The sequence below is a fragment of the Trachypithecus francoisi genome, unplaced genomic scaffold (assembly GCF_009764315.1).
Source record: "Trachypithecus francoisi isolate TF-2019V2 unplaced genomic scaffold, Tfra_2.0 Lachesis_group13, whole genome shotgun sequence".
In the NCBI taxonomy this organism is placed as follows: domain Eukaryota; kingdom Metazoa; phylum Chordata; class Mammalia; order Primates; family Cercopithecidae; genus Trachypithecus; species Trachypithecus francoisi.
In genome coordinates this window covers 35,512,411-35,533,273 of record NW_022681458.1, presented here as the reverse complement: position 1 = coordinate 35,533,273, position 20,863 = coordinate 35,512,411, and the positions used below count along the sequence as shown (strand labels likewise).

Genomic DNA, 20,863 nt, shown 5'->3' with positions numbered 1-20,863 from the left:
TAGGCTAGCCAGGAGACACGCTCCCTGGAAGAGCTCAGAGGCCTCTGTTCTGTGCCTTTCCCAACCAGGCATCTGAGATTAACTGTGTGATACTCAGCCTGTGGATTTCCACTCTAAAATCCCGCCCCACCCCCAACACAGCTTGGCTCAACTATTTGCAAATCACTTCTGATTCAATTTTGTTTTGGTTATCTCAGTGTAAATAACAGTTAAGTGGGAGTTACAGATTTTTCAAACACTAAAAGTGATAAACAAAGCTAATGGGCCAGTCCAGATAAGGAGGGAAACCACCCAGAAGAATCCACAAGTGCAAGCCAAGAAGAAAATGGGACAGTCAGGTGTGTGTTTCTTGTCACCGAAACTGTATTTTTCTTAATCTACAGAAAATTTTACTTTCTTAATTTAAAAAAATCTTAATCTGTAAACAGTTTTCTGAATGTTCTTATTTTTCATATACCTCTTTTGTGGCAGAAAAGGTGTACATGTGCAGGGTGTAATTTAGGCAGTTTCTGTGGGAGTCTTTATGATAATGTAGTAATAGGTGTCTGGTGAAGCAAGACAGTTTGGAATCCACAAAGCCATCCTCAGAAACAAAGATACAAGTGTTTCCCCAACTGTTAGCTTGCAGTTCCCTCTAAACAGTTTTCACGCCTCCATTTAAAAATAGTTGGCATAATGCTGTTTTCTTTCTCTGGGCTTTGTGACCACGTTTCTATGGGGGAAAATGTGAATAGACGTAGTTACAGTAGCATTTGGATGAGAAGCCTTCAAGCACCCATACTTTTTCGTGGGGACTTTAGGGAATCCAATTTAATTACCTGAAGAAATCCTTTGCTGAAGAAAGTCTTTCTTCTTTTTAGGATAGTTACAAGTTAAAGGCGCAAGGATAACGAAATCCTAACCCAGAGAGGAGCAGAGCATGTTTGGGACACAACAAAGGATCTGAGTAGTAAACGCAGCGAGTGTTTGGGGTTTTATTCAGCCCGGGCTGACGGTGTGTGTCGCCGCCACGCACCGCTGCCTGTTCGAACGCATGGCTGAGCTGCCGACCGGCTTGCTACCCCAAACACCGTACGCCACCCAACTCCTCTTGTAACGCCATTGCGCGTGGCATTGTGTTGGATTCTGCGTGTGTGGCATCGGAGTCGTGGAATTTAGGGGGAACAAGCCTTTTCCCCCCTTTCCCCGGGGTCTCCCTCGGGTGGGGGCGACACGGCCAAGGGCAGCGCGCCCTGGAGGTGCCCGGGGGCGCTTCTTCCCCAGGGCGTTACGCACTGGAGGCCCGGCGCGGAGGTGCGCGGGGGCGAGCGGGAGATGCGGGGCGGGCGAGGGGCTGTGGGCTAGGCGCCGCCTTAACTTCGATCCTGCGGCGGCCCGGGAGAAGCTGCCGCCGCCCCGCCCGAGGTGGGTGCCGCGGCACTCGGCTCTGCGCCGCGCGTCTCCGCGGCTGCCTCTTTAATCAGGAACACAGAAGGGGCGGGCCCTGAGCCGGCGCGTAATCGGATAGCTCTGCCGCGGCTCTGACATCCACATGCTGCTCGGCCTGAAAAGGCAGTGGGGAGCCGGAGGGGAGGCAGAGATCGCGAGCGAGGCACCAGCCTGCAGCCGGCCCCCAGCACATCCTCAGCCGCGCAGACACTGGGCGAGGTGGAGGTGAGGGCGGGCGCCAGCGAACTCGGAGAGGGGCTCGCTCACTCCCAGGCGATCCCAGCCGCCGCACCACCAGCAGCAACAGCAGCAGCAGCTTCCTTCCTCAGACTCCCCTCGAGAGGCTGGCCAAGCGGGTGTAGCCGTTGGTGGAGGCTCCCGCCGGGGGAACCCGGCGAGGACAAGAGCAGGGCGGCCGCCTTCCACTCTGGCTGTCCGGCGGCTGCTGCCTCCGCCCGCGTGTCCGTCAAGGGTGCCGCGGGATGTGTGTCAATTTACGCCTCTGAGATCACACAGCTGCCTGGGGGCCGTGTGATGCCCAAGGCAAGTCTTGGCTTTAATTATTATTATTATCATTATTGTTACGCTTGGCTTTCGGGAAATACTCGTGATATTGTAGGATAAAGGAAATGACACTTTGAGGAACTGGAGAGAACATACATGCGTTTTGTTTTTGAGAGGAAAACCGTGTCCTCTTCCCGGCTTGTTCCCTCCTTGCTGATTTTAGGAGCTACTCTCCCTTGGTGAGGTGGAAATTCCAGCAAGAATAAAGGTGAAGACAAGCCACCAGGACTCAGGAGGGAAACACTGACCATTAGAAACCTCTGCATAAGACATTGTACGGAAGAAAATAAGAGAGAGAAAAATACAAAGATTTAAACAAGAAACCTACGAACCCAGCTCTGGAGAGAGCCACCTTCTCCAAAATGGATATGTCTCCTCTCACCTGGGTTTTCTTAGCCCTCTACTTTTCAAGACACCAAGTGCGAGGCCAACCAGGTAAGCCACTGAAAGTTTTTTCTATTTATTGCAACATGGTTTCCCCTTTAAAAGCGACCGCTAAAGCAGGAAGGCCACGCAGAAAGGCACAGAAGGAGGCTCCCTCAGTACTCAATAATTTAAAGAGAGATCCCAGCCGGCCCTTCCTACACCAACACTGTTGCTAAAACCCAACTTTTCTCTCCTGCTAGGAGTGTGTGTGTGTGTGTGTGTGTGTTTTGAAACAGAATTTGGCGGTGTTCAGATGTCACATATGGACTGAATCAAAGGTTTAAAAATACTACAAAGCCTTTGCATTACAGTTTTTGGGAATTTTTTTTCCCTGTCTTGAAGCAGAACACATCTCCCTTGAGTTTCTCCAACTAGCCAGTGAAATATAAATCATTTGCATTCCCTCCACTTAGCTACACTGAGCAATGTTAACTGAAGGGCTTGGGAAAGACAAGAGTTTAGTTTTGGTTTTTAAATGCTGTAGATTCTTTGGAGAATGGCTGGTTATGCCTCAGAATCATAGGGCTCAGGCTGGTGAAGCAAGTTGGCTTGTGGCTGAGATAGGGGCGTGGGGTTGGGCACTGCTGGCAACCAAGACAGTTGGTCTCTTCTCTCTTAATCCATGTGTCGTCTGGGAAAGTAAATCGTATGTTCTTTTAGAAATTCTTATTAGCTAAAACAAATTGCAGGCCCTCAAAGGTCTCTCACTCGTGGTTAGAAACTTTTGAGTGGAATTTGTTCTCACCCACTGCCAAAAAGGGTATGTGGACAGGCTGCTGTGGAGATAAGCACTTCCCCACGCATTTGTGGGGAGCGGCAAGGGGTATGCTCTGGAAAGGGGAATCCATGGGGAATGTAGTGGGGTTTGTGCTTCCTTCCTGGGACCACTCTCTAGAGTGAGCCTCTCTACCTCACTGAGAACAGTGTCTGGAATCTGACAACAAAACTCTTAGCAGCTGCTACAGGTGATTGGAGATGGAGAAACCATCTATGGAGGAAACGGGTGAAAGAAAGGCGAAAAAGCCTTCCCGAAGTGTCCTCACCCAAGACACTTGCGAGGTGATGGCGGCAGTGGCAGGGCTAACTCTGCAGCCTCCTGGGCATCCCCCAGAACATCAGCTAGTGGGTCCTAGCTTTGCATCTGGTACTGTCACCCTTCCTTCTCCCCACGCCCCCCATCCAGCACACACACCACGTGAAGCTTGGGCATTTAGTTGAAGGGGGAAGAAAATTCAGAAATGCCTTTGCCATCCAGATCCGCAAGTTTGCAGCTCTTTCTTCGCCATAAGTGGTCTTCAGGGCAGCTGCAAATCCTATCAAAGGGATGGGTGGGGGGTCCCACTTGGGGAGATTTTCTGGGCCTCCCCCATTCCTTCTTGCCTTATTTCTAAATTCCCAGCTTGAAGCGGAAATAAATTACCTCTCACAGACCTGGATGCTGCGTAAATTATGTATGTTTGTGTGATTCGCAGTGTGTGTGTGTGCACACGCGCGCGCGCCATGAGGATGCCCACAGTATATTATGTATTCAGACACGGACTCCGGTAGGCCCCAGCGCGCGAGCGCGCATACACTGGCACTCACACCGGCGCGCACACACATGCAACTTCAGGTTCCGTGTGCTGTGCGGAGCGGGAGGGGTCGTGAAGACTGAGGGGCCAGCTCCTACCCCAGATGTTCGCACATCTGTCCCCGAGCGCTGCTTGGAGTGTGTGTACGTGTGTGCGCGACACCCGCTTGGACCCACTCCCGCTCTGCCACCTGCCTCCCGCGCTCACTGCAGAACCCCCTCCCATCCCAACCCCCGGCAGTGCTGCGTCACTTCCAGAGAAGCCCAGAGGCGCGGAGTTCGGGGCAACCTCGGACTCGGGGTGGGATCTCAGGGTGGGATTCGAAGCTGGGACCTGCCGGGGACCTCTAGCTCCCCAAAATGCGATCTCAAGCCTTGAGCTGCTCAGGCTTTCAGGCGGAGCAACAGACTGGCACCCGGCGAGCCGGCAGCGGGTGGCCAGGGCGAGGCCGAGCTACACCTCTGACTCACCCGGTGTGCGCCGGCCGGGACAGGGGGCCTGGTTCAGCCGCCGCCGCCGCCGGCGACGAGAACCAATTCTGGGAAGGAGCAAGATGGGGCAGAAGGTGCGCGCGGGGGAGCAGTTGAGCAAATAACACGACGGTCGCGGCGCGCGGCACCTTGGGCGGCGCATGGCTGGGAGGCAGCATGGGCGACGCACACCAGGCTGCCCCTCTCCTCACTGCGCCGCCTCCGCCTCGCCAGACCGCAGTGCAGCTGCTAGCCTGTCTCCCTCCCTGCCCCAGGCGTCCCCGCCAGTCCCCCGCCAGTCCCCTGCGCTCCTCTTCGCGCGGCAGGCTCACTGCGACCCCTAGAGAGCCGGCTTTGAGTGGCGAGAGGCCGAGGCTTGGGAATCCAAGCACTGACCCAACTGGGTGATAGGAAAGTGGGGTGGGATTTCGGAGAGGAGGGTGGAGAGAGGCGGGAAGGAGCCAGCTTGAGCCGCAGGAATGCGCGCAACTTGCACAGCCTGTAGAAGCGCAGCACGCCCAGCGCCCGCCGCTGCGCAGGAACAGGTGAAAAGCACGCGGTGCGCGGCCATCCACGTGGTGGGGACGTGATAGCCCCTCAGCTCTCCTCCTAGACCTCCTTCCCCCTCCCCGCCCCCCCGCCCCCCCAGCGCCGTCTCTAACGCCGCATCGATTTGTTTGGGCTACGCAGCAGAAACAGAGCCCAGCGATCCATAAACATTCTATTAAGCAAAAATATTATCAGCGAAAGCAAAACCGAGGCTGAAGCCTCCGAGAAGTTGGCCGCCTCCAACTACTCCATGCTTGTGCCCTCCTCCTCCTCCTAAGGACACCCCCAGGGGAAAACCTGCGGCATTTCCTCAACGCTGCCCAAGGCCGGAAAGTTAGGTCTCGGCTGCAGCTCTGGTCTCCGGAGAAGCCTCTGCCTGCAGTAGCCGGCGAGTTCCCGCCTCTCCTCCCCAGCCGCCTCGCTCTTTGCTTTTCCACGTGAGAAAAAGAAATATTCATGGCCGATGCTTCATTTTCACTGATTGATTTCTTTTTAATATCAACACGAGTTAATGGAGGCGAGGCACGCTGTGATTAAACGGCTGCCCCCGCCCTTCGCCTCGGGCTGGCTGCGCCGTGGGTCTTTCCCACCCGGTCTTTCCCACCGGGTCGCAGGCGTCCAGCGGCTGGGTGGGGGGCGCCGGTAGCCTTAGTGTTTGGAGGTGGGGGAGGGATTTGGAATGGACTTGTCGCCCCTCTGGGAATCATCTAGGTTGGGGAACGTCGGGAATCAGCTTTCCAGACCAAGTTTTAGGGGATCTAGCCCATATGCATTGCGGCTTCTGCGGCTCTGGCTGAATTTCTTCTGAAGGGTAGGAGATCCACGCTCAGGTTTATTGGCGTGTGCTCCCTGCTCGACTCCCCTCCCTCCACCTCCTTTCCTTTTGGTTTCAGGCAGAGAGGAGAGCCCCCTGGCGCTAGCCATTCCCTATCAGCGCCCGCTAGGAACGTCCCTTTGCTAGAGTTAATCATGATCTGCGGGGGACTGGGTTTTGCTCAGGAAATCATTCAAGTCCTGACAATGGGTTTCTTCAAATGGTAGCAACTCCCAGCCCTAATGTCCCCACCTCCGGGACACATCGCTTGGGGCCAAAAGAACCCAGACCCCATAACCATCTACCCCTCCCCTCCTCGTCTGGAGAGCTTTGATCTATGCTTGCGTTTTAACGCCACTGCCAGGGACACACTCAGATTCTCGGTCAATTCACCCTTCCGTCTGGACTGGATGATCAGATAAGAGGTGTAAATTGGCTGTGGGAGACAGGTCTGGGTTCAAACAAATCCTGAAAGAGAAGCAATGACGGTCTAGGCGCCGGAGAAGGGTTTGAAGTGTTTCTTTTAGCCTGTCTCCCCAAAATGTGGGATGGCCCTGGGCAAGCATAATTTGCAAGTAAACTATAAACTCCTAGATTTTACGCAGACGACCTGCTCTAGGCTCTAGGGATTGGTCTCATGCCCACATCAAATGGGTGCCCAGTAAACATTTTCCCCGTGATCAGCTCCTGGAGGTAGGGAAACTGTGGCCAGTTGCCAGCAGAGCACACAGTGCAAGACAGTGGCAAGAGGAGCACTCCCCAAAGGGCTCCGGGCAGGCCCCTACTCATCCAAGCGGTGCCTGGTAGGATTGTGAATGTGCGAGCAGCACATCAGGTTTGGAGTTTTATGTCATCCCATAGAGCTCTCAGACATTAAGCCACGGAGCACTCAACTGGCAAAATGAAAGATTGGAAGGCTGCAGTGACTGGAACCCAGGCTACCCAGACAGGACTCCCGCTGTCTACCAAATGGCCCTGATCCCCTGCTGTTGAATGTATCAAGTCCACATTCTGCAGCAGAAAGGCCAGTTTCTATCTTCCAGGCATAGAAAAAGCTAGGAGTCCAAATGCCAATTCATATGCAGTGAGGCACGAATACAAATAACAGTGAGGGAGGGGTCTGGGGTCAATGGGGAGAGACACCAGGGACCAGATGATTCTGTGGACCCTGGTGTTTTTCATTTCACTCAAGTCTTCCTTAAAGCAATTAAGAAAATGAACTGACTCAGGGTGACCTGAGTGTAAGACAATTCTGAGTTGACAGAATTCAAGAGCCAGGTAAAGAGGTTTCCAAATATATTCCCCAAAGGTCCAGTTTGGAAAGACTTGAGGAACTTGAGTTGAGATCTTCCTGTTTTAAAAGATAGAGCAAGAGCAGAATGCCTTTTTAATTTCTTGAACTGACAAGAAAGGACTTGAAACGTGACATCTCGGCAATGGCTTGTAGTATTATTTACATGTTTGAGATATGTTATTATCTGACCATCATTTGCAACTGGATCATCTTTGAGGTACCTTCCTCGAGTGGCAGATAAGCGTATTGATCACCAGAAGTTAGTCTTTGTACTGTTCCTTCAAGGTAAGGACTTGCCTATTTGCTGGTTTTTGTTTTTTAATTAACCCATTTCTGGAAGATGCTGCAGAAGTTTGTCCTGGAGATCCTAGAGTATTTTTCAAAGCTTTATCTGCCTTGATGAGAAATGGCCAAAGGCTTAATGGTTTCATTGCCTAACAGGATTCAGTGGAGTTGGATTCCAGGACACAGTGGCCTTGTATCATGGCTGGCCCTCCAGGAGAAAGCATCTTCTAAAGGTTTAGGAAGCTGTCAAGTTTAGATAAGGCGGAGCTCCGATCCTCTGGGACCTTGGTTGTATTAATAAGGAGAAATTAATTTTTAACCACTGGGAACATTGCCAAATTATGTGACCTTTGGCAGACCAGCTGTGCTATAAAAATAAATCCCCCATTTCTGAAAACGCTGCTCCTATCCAGTAGAACAATAACAATGTGGCATTTAGGATAGAGAAGAGTAGGATTGAGAAGAAAGGAGAGAAATAGGAGTTGGGGAAAAAAAAAAACCCCCCACAAAACAAAAACAACCCTTTGACATTGTGATACATGGTTTCAGACCTGAACATCCTATCCATCATCCCCTCACTTCCTCAATCCCTCCTCCCCGGCCCCATGCCTGGGGTTTCCAGAACACAGGAAAGAGGGCCAGGATGACAAGGAGCTGAGTGCCTGTGTGTACAGGGAGTGGAGAAGGTGTTAAGTGCTTCCAGCCCACTCACACCCCAGCCTCAAACACATCTCTGGTTGTTCACACAGGCAGAGTACTGGCACAGGCAGAGAAAAGGGGGTTTTCAAACAGGCAAAATGTTTGTCTTTCCCTAAATGCTACTAAGTAGGTGTGCCACTGAGAAGTTTTGGGGGGACCATCCCTGGCCTTCCTAGCTTCTGAAACATGGGAACCAGACTGCCTAGGTTTAGAATCTAGCTCAGCCATTTGCTGGCTCTGTGATCCAAGTACCCTGTGTGATCAGATACTTAGTCTCTGTGCCTCAGTTTCCTTGTCTGTAAATGTGTTTGGTAACAATACCTACTTCATAGGGTTGTTACGCTATGTCAGATTATGTAGAATACTGTTTGGCACATATAAAGCCTATTCTGAAGTCACTGAATCTTTAAAACTGTTTCAGTGGGGTTAATGGAATCTCGTGATCATTGCAAGCACGCTATAACCATTGCTGTGTAAGTTTATTTTTATGACATTTTTAAAATAATTCTTATTCTCAGTTCTTCCACCACCAAACCTCTGTGTTTTGTAAGCACCATATTATCTCTCGCCACGCTCTTCTTCAGAGAATATTCTCTGCTGGGTTCTTATCTTGGATTTATGTCTCCCTTGCATTTTTTTCCTCCTTCTTCCTCGGTGTTCAGTATTCTTACCTCCTATTTTCTTTTTAATCTCTCTCTCGTTTCCTTTCCTTTTCCTCCCCTTCCATCCTTCACCACTGAGAGTGTGCTCAGCAGGGAACACTGTGTTTAAGGCGCTCTCCTGAATGTGTAATAACTTCTACTCTGGAACTAAGGCTCTTCAGCAGCTGAACTCAAAAAAGTCATCATAAAGACAAAATAGCTTTTACCCAGCAAGACTCTTAATAATCCCATTTCCCTCTGGGTCTTCATAAAGGAGTCATGATCTAATCCAGAAAAAAAGGAGGGGCTGGGAGTAACAAAAGAGAAGCTCTCAGTAGCACAGAGTGCACAAGACTGCCGGCCAGCTGAGTGCACGTGGCTGTGGTACCCTGCTCCCACCTCCACAAATCCTGTGATTACCAGTGACCAGGTTCTGGAGAGTCTTTCCGCAGAGAAGATAATGGGAATTGCAAATTACTGGACTGAATGATAATAATAATTGTTTGGATAAAGGGGAAAAAATAAAACAGATGTGCCCCCAAAGGCATTTTAGGGGCTAGAGAAAGGAAAATGAGGAGGGGTTGAGTAGAGAGAGGTGGGTTGAAACCAAGCACAAGAAAATCCAATACCAGCAAATGGCTTAGTGATGAAGTAATAGTCAGCATCTTCCTGGTGGTACAGATAACCAATATTTAAAGTTGCCTTTGGAAGTGTGGAAGTTGGAGTGAAGGGGACAAAACTCCTGAGATAAATTAATTTTACTAGTATTAAAATGAAAATGGCCGAGCATGGTGGCTCATGCCTATAATCCCAGCACTTGGGGAGGATGAGGTGGGCAGATCACCTGAGGTCAGAGGTTCGAGACCAACCTGGCCAACATGGCAAGACCCCATCTCTACTAAAAATACACACACACACACACACACACACACACACACAATAGCTGGGTATGGCGGTGGGCGCCTGTAATCCCGGCTACTTGGGAGGCTAAGGCAGGACAATCGCTTGAACCCAGGAGGCAGAGGTTGCAGGAAGCCGAGATTGTGCCACTGCACTTTAGCCTAGGCGACAGAGTGAGACTCCGTCTCAAAAATAAAATAAAATAAAATAAGAATGTGCTTTGAACTTTATCAGTATTGTCTGCATTAGGGTGTTCTAGGAGACACAGTTCACATGAACTCTACCTTAACCTACTTGTGACTAGTTATTATTATTTCAGACAAGTTATTCAAACTCTCAATTCACCACTAAGAAACATTTGCACTTAATAACAGTGGGGTATGGAGAAGGAAGAGCAGTAGCTGTGACTGCAGAATAATTTCTGATAGAACTCTCAGAGTCTGTCCTATCTAGTGAGACTTTTGATGTTCCTTTGGTCACTTCTTAATTGATTAATTCAACAAATCTCAATGAGTGTGACTTTTGGGAAAGGCTCTGCTTTGATCCTGTGAGGCCTGCCACAGATGGGTCAGCAAGGAGTCATGACTTCAAGCTGCTGGTGGCTCAGTAGAATGGATGAGGCCCTCCGGAACTCTCACACATCTCAGAAGATGCTAAAGAGCCTCTCAGATGCACAGAGGAGAAAGATCACTCCCAGTATGGGAGAAGAGAAAGGGCAGAGGCAGCCTGGAGCGAGAGGGTGGGCAGGATTTAGAGCAGGGAAGGGCATACCAGGGGAAGGGGAAGGTGTGAGTAGAGAAATGGATGCTGGGTTTGTTTGGGGAACACTCAGAAGCTGCAGTTTAGAATGTATGGTGGGAAATAATTGCAAATAAGATTAGAAATAATAGCTTGGGCTCAATTCAAGGCCCAAATTGCTAGGCAAAGAGGTTTGGGTTTCACTTGCTAACCAATGGGGAGCCATTGATGTTTCAACATAAGCTTCAGTTAATCAAAATAAATGAAGAAAATATTATATTACCTTTTTTTCTCCTTTGGTTTTTGGAGAGACCTCAAAATTATTCTTCTGTTTCCTTCCCCAAATGTCTGCTAAAATGGTCAGGAATTGTAATCCCAGATCTCCCATCAATGGCATCAAAATTGCATTTGCAATGAGGGCTGGAAAAGAGCGGACATAAATATAAACTAATGACATTATGTCAGCTGCCCTATTGGAACCGCATTTGTTTATGATATAAGATGACAAATAACAAGGTTACCACAGGTGGCATGACTCGAGGTCAGGAGAGGTAATCGCATCAAACTTACATTTCACCGATGAAATGAGGCTTCATTTTTAGAATCTAGATTGAGGGGAGAGATGTTCAAAAGGCCCCATTTCCATACCCAATTTGCAGTTCTCTCCTAAGTGAATTCATTGGAGGTGTTTTAAGAGAGGGAAATTTGCTTCATTCTTTATTCATTTCCAAACTCATATGCTGGCTTCCTCTCCTGCTCTCTGCTTCCCTCTCTCCTTCCCTCCTAGATGGCCCTTTTATTCAGATTTTGAACTTTATCATTGCAAAAGTTCAGAAGGATTTCCATTTGCTGTGCCTTCAGGGTGCATCATTCACTGCCACCAGTCTCCATAAATTGAGTAGATTGCATCCCTTCCCAGTTGCCTTAGGAAGTGGTCAAACAGCCACATTCCTGGGCTGATGGATTGGCTCATTTCTTCCCAGCTTAAGCCAAGATACAGATTTTATGAGACTGTCTTGTGACAGGCTGAAGTTGCTTTGAATAAAACAAAATCCAGCCTCAGCTCACAGAAATAATTCTTAAAACGCAGCTTATCCCGGGTTGGTGAGCAAAATTTGGTTAAAACCCTGAGCCAACGACTTAGATGATCTGGGTGAGGGATTTGAAGAAACTGCTTTTGGTTTTTCTTTTCATGCATCACTGTTGTTGACATGCTCACACACAGAACTGTGTATCCATAATATTTATAAATATGCAGCCACAGACTCAGTTACAAAAAGAAACTCGTGTCAGTAGACCTGACATGATTAAAGGAGACATTTGAACTCCTCATAATGCAAGACAGACGTGTTTTCTGAAGAATCCTGGAGTTTTGTTTCAGGCTTACCAAGCAGATAGAACACGGGTAGCACCTTGAATAAATGTCTTATTGTCTAGGAGGGTAGAGAATCTTTTGAATTTTTGGCTCAATCTATGGGTTATAGGATCTTTTCCCCACCTCATTATATGGGCTTTGGATTTTAGCACTGGAACTGACATTTAGAATCACCCCTCTCATTCTATAGATGAGAAAACAAAGGCTCAGAGTTGTCTACTAACTTACCCAAGGTCACACAGCTTGCTAGTGGTGAGACTAGACTTGATTACTAGGCTTTTAGATCCTGCTCCAATGCTATTTCTAATAAACTTCCTGGTGGAGTAAGTGGCAAAGTGACAACCTCCTTTCTTTTTAAGTAGAAGAAAGAGTTTCTTCTTTGCCTTGCTACCAATAATTAAATGAAAACAATGCTGTAGAAATAGGAACAAGGTGGGATTATGCTGTGGATAAGAAATAAATTATAAAGTAAATAAAGTGTATTATTTTCAGAGGAAATGAGACCGATTGCTTTTCTCCCGTAAGTGCCCTCAGGTATACATAGGAAATAGATGTCTCCTAGTCATCTGCTCTTTCTCTTTTTCATAGCATTTTAAAGTAACAGGGAATCGAGAGGCCCCATTTAGGGGGTTTCAAACCATGTTCCAGGAAGCCCCAGTGGGCCTGCAGAGAAGCCCTTCTGAGCTGAGGGCAGGAACTAGGCGGCCTGGATACTACACTGCTTCTGGCTACCTCCTTCCCAGCATCCAAGAAGAGGTCCCTTTTATTTTCTTTGTACATTAGAGGTCTAGGTAGAGTTTTGTTCAAGAAAAAAAAAAAAAAAGTACTTCAAAAAAACAAATAAATTTGAAAGCTACACACCTAATTCAGTCCATTCATTGAATTACAGTTTGTGAAGCTGAGCCCCAGAAAGGTCAAATTGAGTGAGTTAAGAGCTGGGTGCCATCTCCCATCTTTCTGCTAATGTCGATCCCTCCCTCTCCTGGTAACCCAGTCCCATTACCCCAGACTCTCCTTTTACAACAACTGGGCCCTCTAATCCCACATCCAGCCAATGGCCAAGTTTCCCTGGTTTTGCCAAGGACTTTCTCCTTCAGTTCAACTAAAGTGGGGGATCTGATTGGTCTTTTACCAAGCTGTCGTGAAGTAAGCCATAGCAATCGGATTATTTAGAAAGTTCTCACTACAGTCAGGCTTCAGTATTTAGCAAATATTATTGTCAAGTTCAGGTTATACAGTGTTCCTTTAAAACAATGCCAACTAAATTTTTCTAGAAGGCAGACCAGATTTTTAAAAGATCTTCTTTTCCCATTCTTAATACTTCTTAAAAATTAAATATCCACAAGGAAAGTGATTGGATTCTGCAGGAAGGTGAGTTCCTAAGTGAAGGGATACAACATCCCTTTGCCTTTCCAGGGCTATGTTACCCCTAGGCAGCAGCAGATGGTACTTAGGCTACCAGTGAAACAACAATACTTAAGAAGGAGAAAAAGAGCAGACAGAAAGAGTTTAAAGCAATCTGATACTTTACATTTCAAAAAAAACCACCTAAGTAATCATTATAGGAGGAAAATCAGAACTTGGTGACTTCAGAACTTAATGTTCTCTTTATTTCCAATTACAGCTGGAGCTGTCACTGTATTCCTTTCAGCCTTGGGCCTTTCTCAGACCTGACCTGGCTCATCCTGCAGGCTTCCCTCCCAGATGTAGGAGAAAATGCTCTGAACAGTCCAAGCCTGGGTTTTGCTATCTCTCTTTGGGTGATGAATTTGCCCCAGGTGAAAGGTATTCACAAAATAGTTGCAGAATGAAGTCTTTTGTCAACTCACCGAACAGGCTCAGTAGCTCAAACAGGGTCAATTTCCCTCTGTATATGGAGATTGGCCTTAAGGGTTTTGCCCTTGAGTTCAACTCTCCTTTGGCTTAACTTGACTCCTCTGAAACAGGACAGCAACCATGTATAAAGTTCATTGTGGAACACAATAAAGACCTACAAAGTAATGGATGGTATAGCTCTTCAGAAAAAATTCTAGTTAATTTCTATTGGGACATGTTTGTATTTAAGAAATGATGTGTCCCCAATCCTAGAAAGGAAAGATCGGTTATCAAGAGGAGATATAGAATGATTGTGTTTTCTTTACAATTTTTACTGATAAGTTTCAAGAATTCTGTTCTCGCCAAGAAAAATAAAAACATAAATTCTAGTATTTATCTTTGTGGATATATGTTTGTGCAAATGATGTGTGATATTTTATGAGAAGGTGTGAACGTGTGTATAGGACTAAAGTGTGAATTACTGATATGTATATGTACTTGAAGTATGTTCAATATCTATGTGTGTGTTTCTGAGTGTGAATGCAAGCCAAACAAGAATGTGAATTTATAAATTCGTGAGTATTGAAAAGGTTAACCACACACAACGGAAGCAGACGTTCTAATGAGTTCTCTTGATACTTCAATAAGTGCCTTGATTTTCTTCAGATAAAGAAAGGACAGAAAAAAAGAAATGGATGACTCCCTTTTCTTTTGGTTGAACAGCAGACAGTGCAGACTCTAAGCTACGGGATATAAATAGTTTGACTTGTTTTTGGTAGTAGAGAAATGATTGCTTCTACTGTAGATGAGAAATGAAACTTTCCTGTGAAAAAGTTTCCTATCTTTATTGCTGATCTGTGTGCCTGGTCTAATTACTAAAAGCTTAAACCTGGGGTGTGGGGAATTGAGGGAGAAAAGTTCCTCTTTCCAGAGTAATTGGAGAGAAGTAGAGGAAGGGATGGGGAAAGGAGGGAGAGAGTGTGGGTGGGGAGAGTGGAGAGTATGTGGAAACCATAACAGTTACTAAACAGGAGCTCAGCTCAGGTTTCCTCTGATGAATTCCAAGGCAAAAAAGTGTGGTGTGGGGTGAGTTGGTGGCAGGGCTGCAGTTTTCTGCAAAATAGCTGGCAAAGGAGCTGGACCTGGTAGAAAATTCCCTCTTCTGCTAGTTGAGTAAGAGCAGCTGGTGATCTATGTCCTCACACCTCTGCCTTGTCAGAGGGTCACTCCGCCCTATTTCATATGCGTAAGCCAGGACCAGTGGGCCTCAATGGGCTGGCTAGATGACACTGGGTTCCCAGCATGGGTGAGTGGTGTGGGCACCTGGAAAGCCCGTGGGTATTGGCTGCAGAGGAACTAGGCCTCATGGCTGGCCTCCTGTGGTCTGGGTAGGAGGGATGAGCTCATTGTCCTCATGGTTGGGGTGGGTGCAGGGTCATTAGGTAAGAAGATGATGTGCTGTGTACCAGCCTGAGGAAATGGCTGCTTTTGTTTTCCACCCAGTAGGAAATGGACCAGAATCCATTTGATTCTGGGCGGTTCAACACGGCACAGTTTGAGCTGTGGAGGCTTGATGCCAAAAAGGCTACTTGTGTGGATTTGTGTCCCAACCACCCGTGTGCAGCGTGCCCATCTTTTATGCATTTAAAGCCTGTCAGGCCGGTAGTCTAAAGCAGAGGTCTGGGAGATAGTAATGCCAACAGACATGGGGAATAGTAAAGTGCACCTGTAGAGTTAAAAAATGCATGACCTGTTCCCTCAAAGAGTGAACACAGGAGAAAGACCCATCCTGGAGGGCGGCTGCTGAGTCGTAATACATAATTCACAGGCCCATGCTGCTCCATGCAGATGGCGGTATTAAATCATGATTGATGCTAAGAGACACACACATCTCAGGAAGGTCTCCAAGAGGCTTCTGAATATTTCCATGTCTCATGTGCCTTCCCAGCTTCTGTTCTATTGTGGTATTTAAGCAAAACTCCCTATTTCCCAAGAATCCCTGCTGGGGATTGCAGAACTTTACTCCCGAATAGATGAGATTCCTCAAATGTCATCACCCACCTTTGGAGCCTTTGAAGGTGGCTCCCTTCCCTCCTGGGCCACATGAAGCTGTTTGCCTCCAGCCAGGCACTGCGGGTACAGGGAGCCAGCTGTTCCTTCAAATGGCCAGTTATGACTGGACAAAGCAGCAGCACACTCTGGTGGTGGTGATCCAGGCAGGAGGGATAGTGGGCAGACAGCGCAGAAGAAACAGATGTTCATTCAACACAAAGCACCTTTGTCGAAATTCCAAGGCTGGAGCCAGTAGATTGTCTAATACAGATTTTTCCATTGGGTGTATAATGAAATAATAAATCAAATTTGTGGTATATGTGGAATTAAATGTGTGGGGATTTTGCATTTTTTTTTCTTAAAAAGGAAAAAAAAGGGGGCTGCAATCACCCTCCAGGGCCTGTTCTGGCCCAAAGCTGAGAGTGCTTCCTCTGCACCACATGTAATTGTTACCAGGCTCGCTTGTGGGTCGGCACCACAAAACCACCATTGTCAGTTCCCGGAGCCCTGACTGCTGGCCGCCTGGGCTGGGCTGGGAGACACCAAATAAAATGAAGGATTTATGAGATAAAGATAGAGATGGGAGGTTGAATGAGGAGAGGAAGATGGGCCAAGGAGGGGAGGCAGGAAAGGCAGGGAGGCATGTTGAGTTTGCAGTCCTCTTGTTTTTTTAATCGCAGACCATGTAATTGAGAATATTTATGGCCATGTTCTGGAATACTTTCATCTGTGTGTGTGTGTGTGTGTGTGTGTGTGTGTGTGTGTGTAGTCGGGTGGGTAGGGGGAGGGATGAGCTGGAATAATCTCTTCCACCGAATGAGTAAGTAGGTTAGTCCTCTGGACTGCCATAAAAGGTCTGTAAAATAGTTTTAATCAGACACTGGTACAGAAGAGAAGGAGGGAGTGTTGGGGGAAGAAAGCTGTAACATATTTGAAGTTCTTTGGGTTGTTGATTTCTCTTTCAGACCCACCATGCGGAGGTCGTTTGAATTCCAAAGATGCTGGCTATATCACCTCTCCCGGTTACCCCCAGGACTACCCCTCCCACCAGAACTGCGAGTGGATTGTTTACGCCCCTGAACCCAACCAGAAGATTGTCCTCAACTTCAACCCTCACTTTGAAATCGAGAAGCACGACTGCAAGTAAGCACTGTCCTGTCCCACTGTGTATCCCTCCATGAGATGCACATGCTCTGCCCCCCACCCCTGCTCTTGTCACTTCTATCACCCCTCACCCCAAGACCTGCTGCTAACCAGTGGTGGATCCTGGTCTCAGAGGAAAACCTCAAGGGGCATTCCCTTTCCAGGGAAATAAAGGTGTGGCTGATCCCACAGTATGGTGGAAAGAGGCTTCTTGAGTGAAAAGTAGAGAATATTAACCTACCTCCAACGGCTGGTAGTGGAGGAGAATTTCCATGTGGTGGCAGGGGCTGGACTACAAAACTCCACCTCTTGACTTTGGGTTACCTTCCTCTTGGAGATCTCCCCTTTCCACAGCTGCTACATGTATAAACCCCACCCGCTTCCTTAATAAGATAGTAGCTATATCCCCAAGTGGAGACTTCCCCTGCATCCAGCCACGCAGGATCAGCCTGTTACTTTATATAGTGGTAACTGGTTTCCGTAGAGAAAAATAAAAAGAGTAAAAAAAAAAATCTGAGTAGTTCTAAGATTCATATTGGTTCTTGATACCTGTGCTATACAAGTTAGAGTGTCAAAGTCAGTGTTATGGATTTATTTAACAAACACTGTTCTAATTGCATTACAAATATTAATCCATTTACTTTGCACAGTGGGCCCTGGGAAGTTAGTGCCATTATGATCTCCATTTTGCACAAGAGAGAAAACTGAAGCACAGAGAGGTTAGGTCAGTCACCCAAGGTGACTCAGCTGGTCTTACAACATTGATTCTGCCACCGTGGAAATATGTGGCTTAGGAACTCCCAAGTGGATATTTAGACACTTGTGAGTGCTTTAGAAATGCCATGTTAACACTGAGGTCCCTAAAAGTTAAGGTTGAGAAGCATGCAGCATGTCTAGAATGCAGATGTGCTTTGCACTGTCTACCGAGCTCCATCTTAAAGTCTTTCCTCATTGGAACTAAAGTGAGAGATTTTGTGTAGAAAAGAATGTGCCAACAGTCATATTCTGCCTCAAATGAGCGCCTACAGCATGCTGTTATTCTGATAAGTGTTCAGTGCTCCCATGTGATTAATAAATTGTCTAAGTATTCCTTGCTATTAAGCAAGGAATTGCAAATACTGAAAAATTAATAAAGGGGCCAGCCGGCGGCACAGGTACCAAGGAGAAAGCAAAACTCCTGCAGGCCAGGTCTGGGCCAGCACTTCCTCGTGGAGGAAACAAGGCCCCTCTTTAACTAATGCCAGACTGTGAGGCTCAGTGAATTGATGTCATTATTATCCTCCTAGGACTACTTTGCACCTACATAATGGTTTTCTCCTAACAAGAGGTAGTCTTTGTTGAAAACCAAAGGGTTTCCCGGATGGATGCCTCATGTGACGAAGAGTCATAAGATGAAGTTTTTAATCCCAGATCCACTCTTGACTCAACGGATGACATAGGAAAACTCATCAGTTCCTCTTTGTCTAAGTTACATGAGTACCCTGCATACATTTGCTCACCATCCCAAGGCTTCTGATTCCCTGACAGTGAACTTTATCAAGCATTTCTGTTATAAGACCTTCTTCATAAGGTGTTTTGGGCTTTGATTCCTCTGGCTGGACTGCAGAAGGTTGGCACAAACAGGAGCATAATGTACTGAGACAGCCTGGGTCTGAGCTCAGAGAAATTTGACTAAGCACCTCTCTCGACTAAGGGCCAAATTCTGTTATGCTTATGCCAGCAAATCTCCCAGTGAAATTGCCAAGAGGTCATCCTATGTATATTCATGGTGGCAGAGGGAGAAAGCATGGCTCTTGGAAGGAAAAACCTAGGAGCTAGTAAGCATGGCTTAAAACGTGTTGGGAAGGATGAAAGGCCAGAAAAACATGCTCCTGCCCTGCTTTGGGCTGCGGGGTACCCCTTCCATGGACAGGACTCAGTCCCAGAGATGGAGAGCACTAAAGGTTGCCAGAGCCTCTGACAAGGGAAAGAAGAAGGCATTGCCCCTTGCTGGAGGTGGAGTAGGGGATTTATAGGGTTATCTTCTGGCTTATCATCCTTGCTAAATCACTTCCTGTTTTTCTCCCCATTCCATGACCTCATGTGTCTGGTTTGAACCTAAAAAGTGAGGGAGGTCAGAAAAAAATTTTTCTGGGGTCTGTTCTCCCAGGGCCAAACTGTCGGAGAGGCTCTGTTGGGATTAAGCCTCATCCACTTAACCTTGTCATTAATTCTCTGTTCCTCCCCCACTCCCCATTTCTCTCTTTCTCTCTCATTAATTTTTGTATTTAGAAAGACACATCTGGTTTTCTCAGCCTCTCACTCTTCAAGGTATTTTTGACACTTCCCCTGGCCATTTGCATTTGCAATAAATGGGCTTCCCCTCCCCACTGCCTTGTTTGACTTTCTTGTGAAAGGAACAATTAATCTAATTGAAGTCCTGGAAGTTCTGTTGTGTTCCGGCTCTCCCTCTCTCTTCCATACTGCATTTTCATTCCAAGGGAGCTCCTGGGTTTGGAAAGCACTCACTATCCAAGGAAATTAGCCTGCTTTCTCCTTTTATTTTGGGTGCATGCTTCAAATTGGATTTGGCACGACAGGCCCATAAAGTCGATACTTCCCAAAAGAAAACTGCCTGGGCTGGTCTTCCAATCACAGGGCACAACAGCAATGCCCCAGCAAAAAGGGGAACTGAGCAAGAAAGTCAGGAGAAGCAGCCAGCTCAGCTGTGGAGACAGAGCAGTGGTCAGCACGCCCAACCTCGTGTTTGCCCAGGTTCTTCCTATGAGCAGGGTTAACTGCAAAGATTGCCCCGAGGCCTGGAAATGGGGCCCTGATATGAAAGAATTTATCCTGGGCTGTGGCCCCTGGGTCCTTGGGTCCCTGTATACCTTGAAATCTACATCCCAAAGATTGAGACGGTTGCTGAGTAAATCCCAGATAGACCTTTTCCCCTAACCGTTGCTTATTAACTATGTTCCATCGAAGCTTGCTGTCTGCTTGGAAAATTTCACTCACAAGCCACAGCTTTGCCTGACTCAGTGCAATCCAAGGCCACCATCTCTGGTGAACTTCCCTTGACTCCTCCCTCCAGTCACTTGCAGAAATGCAAATCCTGGGCACCCACAGGCTGTTTTGGGGCCTGTATAGAAGTTGTGGGCGGAAACCAGAGGCCTCTGTGGCACAGCTGGACTCCTGAGGCCAAAGGACAAATGGGCGAGACTACGGGCCGTCTGGGCAAACAGAGAGAAGCCACTTTATTCCCTGTGGAATGGAGGATGCTAGGATGTTGCTGCTCCGGCAGACAGAGGCTTTTCGCTTGAGTCATCAGCCAACAGACTGAATGTTATGGTTTTAGAAACCCATACACAAAGTTGAGTGGTTTTTTCCATCTCTAAAATTTAAAATGTATGTATTTTTAAAACACCCACCTGCATATAATACACAGCTTGTTCAGGAGTTCTCAAACAGCCCCAGCACCCACCCCATCCCAGAGGCTCAACCAAATAAAACCCAAACCAAGAGGCTGGGTTCTTTTAAGCATTGATAATTTCTACCTGTAATCCCAGCACTTTGGGAGGCTGAGGCAGGCAGGTCACCTGAGGTCAGGTGTTCAAGACCAGCCTGGTCAACATGGTGAAACCCCATCTCTACTAAAAATGCAAAAAAAATTAGCCAGGCTTGGTGGTGCATGCCTATAATCCCAGCTACTCTGGAGGCTGAGACAGGAGAATCACTTGAACTGGGAGGCAGAGGCTGCAGTGAGCTGAGATTGCGCCACTGCACTCCGGCCTGGGCGAAAGAGTGAGACTCTGTCCCATTGGGAAAAAAAAAAAAAAAAAAAAGGTAATTTCTAGATGGATATCTTGATGGGTCTCAGAAAGTGCAAAACCCACTAACAAGAAATGAAAGAACATTTTTTAGGCTAAAAACCTCTCAAGGAAGTCTACATAAATGATTTTATGTGCAATGTTCAGCACAGCAATATCTCATTTACCACGTATCATTGAAGAATGACATTCCACTTAGGTGAATTGTCCAGATACTGAAATATCCACCTTTAAAGTTCTTAAAAAAGAACTTTAGAGTTCCAAGAGTTCTTTTTTAAAGGGATTTCTGA

General features: G+C 47.3%; 1 protein-coding gene across 4 annotated transcripts in view; it reads left to right on the top strand.

The window, feature by feature from the left end:
• Nucleotides 1–1,462: 1,462 nt before the first annotated feature.
• The window catches only part of NRP2 (neuropilin 2), a 115,364-nt gene continuing 95,963 nt past the window's right edge, over nucleotides 1,463–20,863 (top strand). For 2 of the 4 annotated variants that reach the window (XM_033230592.1, XM_033230591.1), the window contains exons 1-2: nucleotides 1,463–2,427; nucleotides 16,587–16,764. In XM_033230592.1, coding sequence (XP_033086483.1) covers nucleotides 2,355–2,427; nucleotides 16,587–16,764 — 251 coding nt within the window. In that variant the 5' untranslated portion in view covers nucleotides 1,463–2,354. The remainder of the gene's footprint in view (nucleotides 2,428–16,586; nucleotides 16,765–20,863) is intronic. The other 2 variants (XM_033230589.1, XM_033230590.1) reach the window with 2 other exon arrangements.